Raw genomic sequence first — 12,438 nt, 5'->3', positions numbered from 1 at the left:
TGGAACATCCTTGCAGTTATCCATGACGCACAGGTCGGAACGGTATTGGCAAGCGAGTGCGCGTAATCTTGTGCAAAAAAAAAACAACAGTGTCCTGTCTCCCTCTTCCAGTGGGCAAGGTCAAAAATAGCCTATGTTTCGTTAAATTAATAGGCTTGGCATTAAGAAATGCAGGCAGGCTCAACACATACCTCTGCTTCCATTCTTCTTTGTAGGTCCTGCATTCTGAATCAATTTTTCTTTTCAAGGCTTTTGACAACGACATTTTGCATCGATAACTAGCATATAGCAATGTTCAGCTAATCATTTACACGTCATCCAAAAGAATAATATTTGTAGCCTACACATTAGTTACGGCAAGTTGCTAGGCAAGTCGCCTGTTTCATGAGAGACGACAGGAGATGCAGCAGGCGGCATAAAAACAGCGCACATAAGCAAATAAACGTTTTTAATGGAATTAAATTACATGCATTTTAAAAGTTAGATGATGTTTATTTTAATATAATATAATAATTAATAATTTAAATAGTAGGCCTATAACCCCCCCCCCCCCCATTACAAAAGCTATGGCCCGCGATGCCATTGTCTGAAAAAAAATTGGCCCGGGTCCAAACGTAATTGCCGACCCCTGTTTTACAGAAATGGCCTACTGTCACACTGCATGCAGGCTATAACCAAAAGCACACATTTTGTAAATAAGCGGGTCGGGTATAATTTTGTCCTAATTAATATTCGCGAGTTGCGGTCGGGTTGATTAAAATATCGGGCGACCGCAGGCCGCTTGTGACCAAACCCGCGCAACACTGATAGCGCACCAGACCGCAATGTCCAATTCAAAAAGGGTTGAATGAAAGGAGTTTGCAAAATTTTGTGTCAATAAACATTCTTAATTTTCGAATGTCTTTGTCAGGGAACATCTGACTTTTAAAAACCATAGGCCTGGTAGTAGCTCAGACAAGGAGTTATAAGATAAAGGCAATACCATTTGTGTCACCTCATGCAGTTCAGTGAATTAGCAAGATACCATCAGAAGCCAACAATCATAAAGCACATGTGCGCACGCGTGCGCTCTCTCCCCTGCGCATGAAGCTGTCTGCGTGTTGTAGGCTAGATTTGCGTGAGTTCTTTCTATCTGCTTTACTTTTGTGAGTTGCGACCACCTAGGCTATGTTATAGACGTTCTATGAGGTACCAGTGTTTAGCTGTGTCACAAAACAATACGTTTTGTCAGACTACTTTTAAAATGATATTCAGGGCTATATACATTTTAAACATTCGGGGCTGAAGACCCAACAAAGCCTTGCGTTAATTCTTCAGATGGGAAGTGTCAGGAATTGGTGGTTAGTATATGGAGTAGGGAATTGACAGCAACATATCCAATCACATTATGAAAGATTCTGAATTTAAAATAAACTGCGATGTTTGATTTTAAATTAATATAAATTTAGCCGGGACTGTAAGCTGGCACACGTGGGTGCTCGATGTTTTCAGTGGGTGCCCGAGAGACGGAGCACCCACGGTATCGGCGCCTATGACGAGCGTATCTCGCGGTTGTATCCATACGAACAAACATGCAATGTGAACGTCTGGGATTGGGGAGAGCACTAAATGCTCTTCTGAATAAGCACGAAGTCATGCCTTTAAATGAAAAACACTCTTTAATAATCAAAAAAATAAACGCTAATGAAGTAAACTTGTGACCATCAAAAATCGTTTATCGCCTGTAACTCCGTGATAACAGGACGTAACAGGAAGGCATTTGGCTGAGCAACGGAGGTTAATATGCTCTATATAATTTGTCCAAATGATGTCTGTCTATCATCGTTGCACTCAGAGAAAACCAGAATGTTTAATTTGTCCTGCGTTTCTTCTACGGCTGCAAACAGGATTCACTCGCCAGTTAACCAAATATTTCTTTATTAGGGCAGGGCAGGCATATTTCTGGCTATTAAATTATTTCTAAACCAGTCTGCTAAAGTCTGTACTGAAGTCTGTGTAGGGTTTTCCAGCTCCATTTCTTTTTACGAGACACCCTGCTCACTTGAGACCTCTGCCGGTTGTTGCAGCGTCGTTGCAGCGTCACTGGAAAAATACAAATTAAAGTCGCGTGATGCCGCGTGATCCCGCGCGCGGACCGCGAGGGAAGCTGGCCAAGTCGAAGCACTGCCCACTGTAGGTGCTTGTTTTAAAGCAGCTGCGCGTGGATCCTGGAAAGTATGACCTATGTGTGGGTCACTGCTTAAGATGTGCCAGTGGCGATGCACAATGTTCTTTAAGCTATTTGAAATCTGACCATAGGTGGATACAAGTGTAACTGTAGCATTGTTAGAGCTATGCTGATCAGTACGTTTGGTCATCAGGTCAGCACGTTGGATACTGCGCGCATGCTCTAGACAATCACGCACCAAGTTATCTGTATAGCTCCTGTCAAGGAATCTTTGACAAAGTTCCCCTACTTGTCGCTCAAATACCTCACTGTCATTACAGATGCAGTGTTTCCCCCAGAATTGAATTCTATTTGTGGTGGTAGGTTTGCAGAATTAACCTGAATGCAACAGTTTTTAACAAATTAGTGCAGTGTGGTTATGATTCTAACCAGATTTAAGCACAATTTAGTACAACCAGGACAATCATTGTGTGGTAGTCAATGTTGATATTGTGGTGGGCCGCCACAAATAAGTCAACGTATGGGAAACACTGAGATGCGGCGCACTCTCAACAGTTGGCTGTAAGGCAGGCTACGTTTGAGAGATGGTGGATGGAAACTAGGGAAACTAGGGCTAACCCTAACCCTAGGGCAAAAAGGAGTTACGATCTGTTTCTTTGCGATAGATTTCAGTGTGTAGCGCGTTGTCTACCTTCCTCACCAAAACATCCAAAAAGGGCAAGACATTGTCATTATAAGTCAATGTGAATTTAATAGAGGGCAGTCTAGTGTTCACATAATTATTAAAGGCAATCAGTTATATTTTTTGTGTGGTTGGGCTCAAAAGAACGTCATCTATGTACCTATACCACACTTTCAGATGTTATTTAAAAGGATTGTCGTCGTAAATGAAATCATGTTCGAATTTACCCATGAAAAGGTTGGCGTAATTAGGCGGGAGAACCTATGGCGGTACCTTGGGTTTGTAAGAAAAATGAAATAATTCTTTGTTAGAACTTCATTAGCCAATGACAATAGGAACTCAGTATGTGGCACTTGGTTTGTTTGTAGGTAATATCCTAAAGCCGGTAGACCTGCATCATGCGGGATATTAGTATACAAGCTGGTCACATCCATAGAACACAAGATATCGGTTGCATTAACCTCTCCAATACATGACAATTTTACCAGAAAGTCGATGGTATCTTTTATGTGATGATCAACAAATTTAGACAAGGGCTCAGTCACAGATTGGTTCCCAGATACAATTGGACGGCCAGGGGGATTGTCCAGCCTTTTGTGAATTTTAGGCAAAGTGTAAAACACTGGTCTTAACGGGTTGGCCTGTAGCAAGTATTTGTATTCATTTTCATCAATGATTGAGTCAGACACAGCTCTCTTGAGTATAGACTTTATTTCCTCACTAAACTTCATTGTGGGATCACTGTGTCAGCGAGCATAAAAGTTAACGTCACCAAGTTGTCTTTCTATTTCTTGTACATAAGCAACCCTGTCCTGAATGACAATTGAACCCCCCTTGTCTGCGGATTTAATCACAATGTCATCATTAGCCATTAATGCATGCAGTGCTTATTTCTCGGGGGTGGTTAGGTTGTGTCTAATGGAACGGTCACCAGACTTAAGACAGGAGAAAACATCTTGTTCTACCAGCCGGCAGAACATTTCGACTGACGAATTGTTCATGGGAGGGAGAAAGGTGCTCTTAGGTTTAAAAAGAGTCTTTTTGAGGACAGGAGAGGATTCCTCAGATGGGGTAGTCGTTTGTTGACTAATGTCTTTCAGTTCCTTTTGAATAGAAAGCCTTGAGGCGGATAGATCTGAAAAACTTAAACATTTCTATTTTAGTCATAAAAGGATCATTCCCCTTCACGGGTACAAAAGAAAGACCTTTAGATAAGACAGAAAGTTGGTCTTGACTTAACTGTTTAGTGGAGATGTGGAGAAGATCAGGAACCTACAATATGATTACTTTAAGAGCTAGACGATTGTCATGATGATCATGGAGATCATGTTTGTTGTGTGTGTGATCATGTGTGTTGTGTGTGTGTGTGTGTGATCATGTACAATATGATTACTGTATGAGCTAGACGATTGGCATGATGCTGATCAAGCGTTTTCCAAACCTCATCTGGCCGTACTGTAGCTGAGTGTACCTGCTGTCTTTATGATGGAGTGGTGGTATGGGACCTCAGTGTGTAGCCTTGCGACTGGTCTTGGCTAGTGCTCTTGTCCTTGACTCTGAGCCCTGAACGCTGCGCCGATGACAAGGACACCAACTTCTACTCCAGCGACTCGGACTTCGACGACGACGAGCCCAAGAAGTTCCACATCCAGATCCGACCTGTGGCCACCAGTAACCGTGGCAACACAGCAGCCCACGAACTGGAGCTCAAGGCCACGGTGGGGGCACTGTCTCTGCCCCCCAACACCGGGGTATGTTACACACACACACACACACACACACACACACACACACACACACACACCGCTGAAGGCCAATTCTAAGGTAGCTTGTCCCCTACCTCAGGTCCTCTTCAGAGATAAATAAACATTAAAAACTCATTTATTTCAGCACAGAGATAAATAAACATTAAAAACGCATTTATTTCAGCACGGCTTCATGTTGGCACTTTAACAGTGCAGTAGAGCTCATTATGGGATGTTTTGTAGCCAGCAACAGAAAGCCATTTTAATCCCCTCACAGCAGGAAATGAAATCATTATGCAGGAAATGGAATCCTTCTGCAGAAATGGTCCACTGCAGACGCCTCCAAATCAATCTCGCCTTTTTGCACTATTGTGAATACTACTGTGGTACACGACTGACTGTGCTCTCTCTCTTCGCTTCCCCAATGTAACAGGTGTCAGTGAAACGACATCTCTCTCGTAAGTGTAGCTGTCTTTTGGCTTAATTTTGAAGGTGTGTCTGTGTTTGTGTGGGAGTGCGTATTTATTTGTGTTTGTTTGTGTTGTGTTATGAGCATGAGCCCACGATGTGTTGTTGTTGCTGTTTTATTTCTTTGACTGGTTTGTGTGTCACATCCTCTCTGTGATTGGCCCACAGGGAACTCCAGCACGACTGGCGGACGCTCAGAGGGGGAGGGAGACGTGCACCCACATAGGGGTGAGTGAGGTCACTTCCTGCCAGGTCACAGATCCAGTTCTGTTATGATAGAGATTCGGTTCTGTTATGATAGAGATCCAGTTCTGTTATGATAGAGATTCGGTTCTGTTATGATAGACATCCAGTTCTGTTATGATAGAGATTCGGTTCAATCTGATCCAGATCCATTTTCAGGCTTTTTTCAGCCGCCCATCTGTCTGTCTATCTTTAGAGATAGAATTCCATTACAATCAGTGTTTCAATTTACACCAGCAGTGCTTTATGCACGTATTACGGCCGTTAATTTACACCAGCAGTGCTTTATGACCCTATTTCGGCCGTTATGGTCGTTAATTTGCACCAGCAGTGCTTTATGCATGTATTACGGCTGTTAATTTACACCAGCAGTGCTTTATGCACGTATTACTGGCATTAAAATTAGAGGAATCGCGCATTTGTACGCTTCACTTCTAGTTTTAGATCGTATGTGAAATGCACTCATAGAAAAACACATTATAGACAGAGACAGTGTAGTTGCTGATGTCTTGCTTGTGGTGTAAATTCCCATTCACAACATTACACTTACGTGGTAGTGAGTAGAGGGTCCCTAAAGCCAAACCGAAGTATCCCGAGGTCTTTATGTGGTCGGATAGAGTCCAGAATGAATTTCATCAAGCCAGTACCTTTCCGGAAATGTTGCTGCTGAAGCTGGCATCTTTAGGGGAAAGTAGGAGTCGATTGCCGAGTGTGGAGTAACACGCTCTGGAAATTCACAATTTCGTCGCCATTTTTTTTTTTTTTTTTTTTTAAACATAGTCCAGTATTTCTTTCGAAATTGAAATGAAGATGTATGCAACAGCAAACCCTAGCTTACTAACAGGTTGGAATTTTGAAACGTCGTGAAATGACGTGATGTCGTGCAAGGACGTGATGCAATTGACTCCTACGGACTTTCCCCTAAAGATGCCAGCTGCAGCAGCAGCAACATTTAGGGACCCTCTACTCACTACCACGTAAGTGTAATGTTGTTTGGAACTGTAGAAGAGGTATAAAAATAGCGTTTTGTAGCGGCGAAATGACATGTCCTGGTCACTTCCAGGCTAACGAGTTTTGACTAAAAATGGTAAAATCGAACTTTCTCAAAACACATCCTAATGACATGATTTTGATGTCAACTCAACGTATGTACTCCCAATCATTCGTAAATTGATCTAAAGTGCATTTTACTCCGGATAATTCCTTTAATGCCGCTATATGTCAGCACATTAGATCATGTTAATAGTTAATGCTGCTATATATCAACACATGAGATCATGTTAATAGTAAAAGGAGCAATTGGTAGGATTGTTACCGAACGTTCTGTAGGCCAAAATCAAAACACTGATGAACGTTCTCAAGACTACCAGACGCGAGCCTCTTCTGGGTTGCCAGATGTAATGAAGACTTAGCTAACGTTAGTTGACCTGCAGCTGCTTTAACGTTTCTCCAACCATGACCCAGCTACACATTACGGAAACAGTGAAAACAAAAAATACCTCTCTAACCAACGTAACATATTTAGCTGAAGTTAGCGATGCAGATGAAGTTTAGCCTAGGCTACCTGTCGTGGAGAAATATGGCCAGCTCTGCGTCAGACTTGATATTCTTCGTTTGACGAAGACGTCGCCATCTCAGGAAGCTCCTCCGATGTCCACTTAATTTGTTTCTTGTTTTAATTTTGGAAATGTGTCTGCCTCTTGTAGGTGTTCATGACTACCACTGACAGCAAGTTGACAGTTGGCCTTTGCGAATTTGGCAACACAAATAGGAGGACACGCCAGCCCAATATTAATACGCTATTCTAGAATTAATCGTTCAAAACAAACGAAAATTCCAAGAGATTCCGCCCCGTAACTCTTTTTTTTTCATGGGTTTTACGGGGTTTTACGGGTTAGAGTAATGTTGTCAAATAAGCCATTACGGGTTAGAGTAATGTTGTCAAATAAGCCATTACGGGTTAGAGTAATGTTGTCAAATAAGCCATTACTTCAATTCATTGTGTTTCCTTACTCTCTGACAACATATGGTGATCATTTTTGGAATGGTTACAATTTTCCATTATTTCCTACATACTGGTCCTTTAATGCCACTATATGTCAACACATGAGATTGAACTGAAGTGAGCAGTAGGGATTGGGGAACCACCAGGGAAGCTCTGAGTCAGGTTGGGGCTTTAGTGGTTGGAGAGCTACACACACACACACACACACACACACACACACACACACACTGGCTGTTCTTTAGTGGGGAGTGGGGAACCCCCAGGGGAGCTTTGAGCTTTAGCAGCTGGAGAGCAGCATTATGTTTACTGTTGTGTCTAGTATGACCTTTCAGTGATGACTCATCTCTCAGCTCCCCCACCTACACACACACACACGTTGGCTGGTCTTGCCTCGGGCTCGGAGGGTAGAGGAGAGGAGATAAGTATAAGGGACATCAGATAAAGGAGAGAACAAGCCATTGCTGGCCCAGTGAAGCAGACGTGTGTGTGTGTGAGAGAGAGAGAGTGAGAACAGGCCACTCCATGCTAAACATCTGGGTATTTTTTGCTGCATAGGTTTTGTTCATAATGCATGTGTGCGTGTGTGTCCGTGCGTGTGTGCGTGCGCGTGTGTGATCATGGTTCTGTATGTCTCTCATTCAGAGGGGGAGCAGAGAAGTCTCCGCAGATCCACCTCTAGTCCTGACCCCAGCAGGTGAGTCAGAGGACACACACACACACACACACACACACACACACACACTACATATACACACATACACATGCACACAGTTTAACTGCCATGCTCAGAGCCTCAGGCCGTTGAGGGGGCATTTGCAGTATCCTTCAGTGATGCTCTCCCCCTCTCCAGGTTGTCCTCCGCAGTGACTGGTCCTGACGCCCTGTTTGGACCCCCCCTCGAGGCCTTCAAGTCCAGCAGCTTTGCGGGTCAAGACCAGCTGCGCGGCGGCTTTGGAGCATCTGAATGTAAATCGTCTTCTTAGATCAGCTTCACTAACTCCCATTCACACGGTCCACAGTCTCTGCTTAAGGCTTAATGATACAAAACACATACAAAACACTGCAATGTGACACTACAACTATCCCTGCAGTGCACTAATACTGCAGCCTAACACTACAGCTAACACTGTCAGTGTTTCCCACAGAATTGGGATTGGGGGGGGGGGTGGTATTAAGATCGTCTTGGTAGTGTATAGGTCTAATTGAGTGCCTGTCACTTTAAGACGTTTGAGGGAACCCTTGCAATTGTAACACAGTTGAAAGGCTGCTGATGTGTGGATGCAATTCATAACGTTTTCTACATAGTTAAAATAAAAAAAAAGTTAAAATCCCTCCTTGGGACAAGCACTTTTGAATTTTGGAAAACACTTTTCCATTTACATCGGGATTTTGCAAACATTCAGTGTCAGAGTCAATAAAATGAGCCCTTCAACGAAATTGACAAGCAGCTTAGAAGTAGGCTAAGCATTCTAAATTCGACATCCGAACAGTATTCTAACGTTAGCTTTGAGATACTGCTTGATTTCATAACTTAACTTCTTAGTTTAGTCTTTTCAATGTAGCCTACTATGTTGTGATAAGACCTTAGCAGAGTTCACTTCAATGAAGCAGTTTTGAACAAATTTGCGCAGCATGGTCACGATGCTAAGCGGATTTAATAGCAATTTAGCCAGACGTCTTCTATGCAATGCTTCTATGTGGCAACAACAATCCTTCAACAATCGTGAATATTTTGTTAAATGCACATGCAGAGGAGGAGCAGTGGGCTACGAGAGAGAGCGGGGCGGGGCAAGGAAAGGCTGCATGTGAAAAAAGCGCAGCTCAATGGCAATGCAAAGATTTGACCTTATATTTCATTTAAATTAAATTAAACATAGAATATTCATCTGTGGCGGCCGATTTTTTATTTCGTGGCGCCCCGCCACAGATTAGTCAATGTATGGGAAACACTGACTGCAGCCCAACACTACAGCCAACACTGCAGCCTAACACTACAACTAACCCTGCAGCCCAACACTACAGCTAACCCTGCAGCCTAACACTACAACTAACCCTGCAGCCCAACACTACAGCTAACCCTGCAGCATAACACTACAGCTAACCCTGCAGCCGAACACTACAGCTAACCCTGCATGTCTCTAACAGACCGTTGCTATGTATAACAGACCGTTGCTATGTATAACAGACCGCTGTCAAGGAAAATGTTTTTTGTGCTTATTATTCAAGTCTTTCATATCACTCCGCAAGTAGTCCGGTCACTTCTTGCAATGAAACTTCATATCACTCTGCAAGTAGTCCAGTCACTTCTTGCAATGAAACTTCATATCACTCCGCAAGTAGTCCGGTCACTTCTTGCAATGAAACTTCATATCACTCTGCAAGTAGTCCGGTCACTTCTTGCATTGGAACTTCATTCAAAAGTGAAAACAGACGGTTGATCAGCTGTTCTAAAGAATTTTTGATTCAAGTTCTGCGTGTGTTGCAAACTATTTGTTTCTCAGCAAAAGCCATGACAAAGCCATGTAATAAGCAGGATAATGTATAGAACGCCAGTCATTATCGGGAAAATAAGTCCCTTCAGGGCGAAGCAAGACCGGTTCACCCTGTCGGGACTTATTTTCCCGATAATGACTGGCGTTCTATACATTATCCCTGCTCTCTATATCTACTGTATGCTCTCACTGAATGGCTTGTGTTTGTTTGTTTGTTTGTTTGTTTGTTTGTTTGTTTGTGGTTTATTCTGACCATCTCTCTCTGATCTCCAGACACTGCGTTCTCCTCAGACTCTTCCTCTCCCGAGAACGTGGAGGACTCTGGCCTGGACTCGCCTTCCCATCAGCCCCTGGGGCCGTCTCCGGAGCCTTGTGGTTGGGCAGCGTGGCCGCCGCCGCTGACCGCCGCTCCGTCCACCAAAGAGGCGTCGTCTCTGCGCCGCCCCCCCGACCCCTTCCTGTCCGCCTTCCGAGACCCCTCTTCCGCGCGGCCGCCCCTCACGCCGGACGAGGTGTGTGTGTGGGGGGGCCCCGGTCACTCGCCCTGCGTTCCGCCCGAGGTGGAGAGTGCCGGAGGGGGGGGCAGTGCCTTCTGCTTCCCGCCGTTCTCACGCTCACAGGCGCTGCCGGACGTGGAGGCGACGGTGTGGAGCTGCAAGCACCTCCCGCAGGAGGACCCCTTCCTGGCCGCGTTTGAGCCACCCGCCCACCAGGAGGCGCTAGAGCTCCCACAGCAGGACGCCTGGGCCCCCGCCGCGCACCCCCACCCCCACCCCTCCCGAAAGAGCCGCGGCCCGGACCCCTTCTCCGTCCCCCTCGGCAAGGACAGCACCAAGACTCTTCCTCCCCCTTCCTCCTCCTCCTCCGCCCGCAAGGACAGGAAACGAGACCGCAGTGTCCCGCCCCCTCTGGAGTCTCCATTGGACAATCCCTTCGCTATCACCATGATTGGCAGCCCCACTCACCAGGCCTCTTTAGCAGCGGCAGCGGTTGCATCAGCCCATGGCAGCGCTGTCAGCAGTAAGCCCTCCGCTGCCCACCCCTCCACTGCCCACTCTGTTGCTACCCACCCCTCCACTGCCCACCCCTCCACTGCCCACTCTGTTGCTACCCACCCCTCCACTGCCCACCCCTCCACTGCCCACTCTGTTACTACCCACCCCTCCAGCTCCCACCCCTCCACTGCCTCCCTGCCCAAAGCCCCCAGCGCCCTGGCCACCAACCCCTCCCACCCCAAGAAGGAGCTCCAGCACTGGGGCTCAGTGCACAACAACCCCTTCAGCAGTGTCCCCCAGGGGGCGCCAGGGGGCCCGGAGGGCAGTAGGGGGCCCAAGCAGCGAGGGGCCGGTGATGAGCCGCGCCGCAACGGGCCGCCACTCACACGGCATTCTGGGCCGCAGGAGGACCTGTGCTTCTCCACGGACAAGGACCAGGACTGCCTGGACATGAGCCCTCGGCCGACCCGCAGCCGCGTCCCCCACACAGGTACACAGCGCACCCTGCTGGACAGCCTGGCCGCTGCACCGCGCCTCTCAGGCTCTTTATTTGTGTGAGGTATCAGTTAGTACTTCATGGGCCCAATCGTGCACCCGGCACAAAGTGCGACGCAAGGCTGGTTCTTATCTTACACATCTTTTTTCATGTGTAAGATAAGAACCAATTAACGAAACAGGTGTGGTCTGGCACATGTAGGGATGTAACAATTAGCGGTATAATGGTAAACGCGATAAAAAGTTGACTATAATAATTACCGTTTTCATTTCAAACATCATGATTATCACTGTTGATTACCGCGGTGTGGAAACCGTGTGTTTAATCCTTCCCAGCTTCAACCGAGCCTGCATTTGACATACAGTAGGCCTGGTACAATTGAACAAAACTGGTACCCTACTGATTCTGTTGTCTAATTGATGGTTTTAACTACGATTCGGATTAGGCTACACCTGATTTTAAAAGGCGGAACTTTTTCACCACAAAATGTGCACTGTATCATGTAGCCACTCTGCGTCTTTTTATGTTCGCGTCCACATTAAATCCATTCCACTCATGCTATCAGGAGAATACAGTAGCCTAAAGTTTTATTTTGAACGCTTACTTTGGTCTCACTCATTGCATCCAAATAACAGAAATAGCAAACTCCAAGTTATGGTAGGGTAAGTTAAGCTATAAGCACATAGCCAATTAAACATGAAGAAAAAAGTGAACACTTTTTGAAACTATTTCAGCTTGTGTAGGCCTATCAGTGCTTTCTGAACATATTGAACACACTTTGAGAAATACCGTGATAATTTAACCTCACGGTTAAAGTGACCAAAATTTTCATACCGTTACATCCCTAGGCACATGATCCACAAATCGCTATCTTACACCCACTAAAAATCACCACTGACCTAGAAAAACCTGGTCTGAAGCGAAAGGCGTATATCAAGCACACACTGTCACGAGATGTAAGCAGCCCTTAGCAACAAGTCCCAAACAACTTGTCTGAATACAAATGCTAAGGATATTTGTCCAACAGTCACTCGAACATTATTGGGGGCAAGTGTTGCTTTTCAGGCTTTGTTTTCGACTGTCCATCAATAGTGAAAGTAAATAACTGTGTAGAACTGTTTTGTCATTGCCTATGAGACCACGGT

At 45.4% G+C, this 12,438-nt stretch overlaps 1 protein-coding gene across 3 annotated transcripts in view; it reads left to right on the top strand.

Moving 5' to 3' along the window:
* fcho1 (FCH and mu domain containing endocytic adaptor 1) overlaps positions 1-12,438 on the top strand; it is a 127,970-nt gene that overhangs the window by 93,294 nt on the left and 22,238 nt on the right. For all 3 annotated transcript variants that reach the window (XM_076279145.1, XM_076279147.1, XM_076279146.1), the window contains 6 exons: positions 4,419-4,600; positions 5,028-5,052; positions 5,231-5,290; positions 7,953-8,004; positions 8,161-8,276; positions 10,076-11,287. In XM_076279145.1, coding sequence (XP_076135260.1) covers positions 4,419-4,600; positions 5,028-5,052; positions 5,231-5,290; positions 7,953-8,004; positions 8,161-8,276; positions 10,076-11,287 — 1,647 coding nt within the window. The remainder of the gene's footprint in view (positions 1-4,418; positions 4,601-5,027; positions 5,053-5,230; positions 5,291-7,952; positions 8,005-8,160; positions 8,277-10,075; positions 11,288-12,438) is intronic.

This window comes from Alosa pseudoharengus, unplaced genomic scaffold (assembly GCF_046254945.1).
Source record: "Alosa pseudoharengus isolate Yale_2024_CS ecotype anadromous, Long Island Sound unplaced genomic scaffold, YU_APseudo_1.1 YU_APseudo_1.1_scf_11, whole genome shotgun sequence".
Lineage (NCBI taxonomy): Eukaryota > Metazoa > Chordata > Actinopteri > Clupeiformes > Clupeidae > Alosa > Alosa pseudoharengus.
The sequence above is the reverse complement of the archived record's forward strand: the minus strand, read 5'-3'. Positions and strand labels throughout refer to the sequence as shown.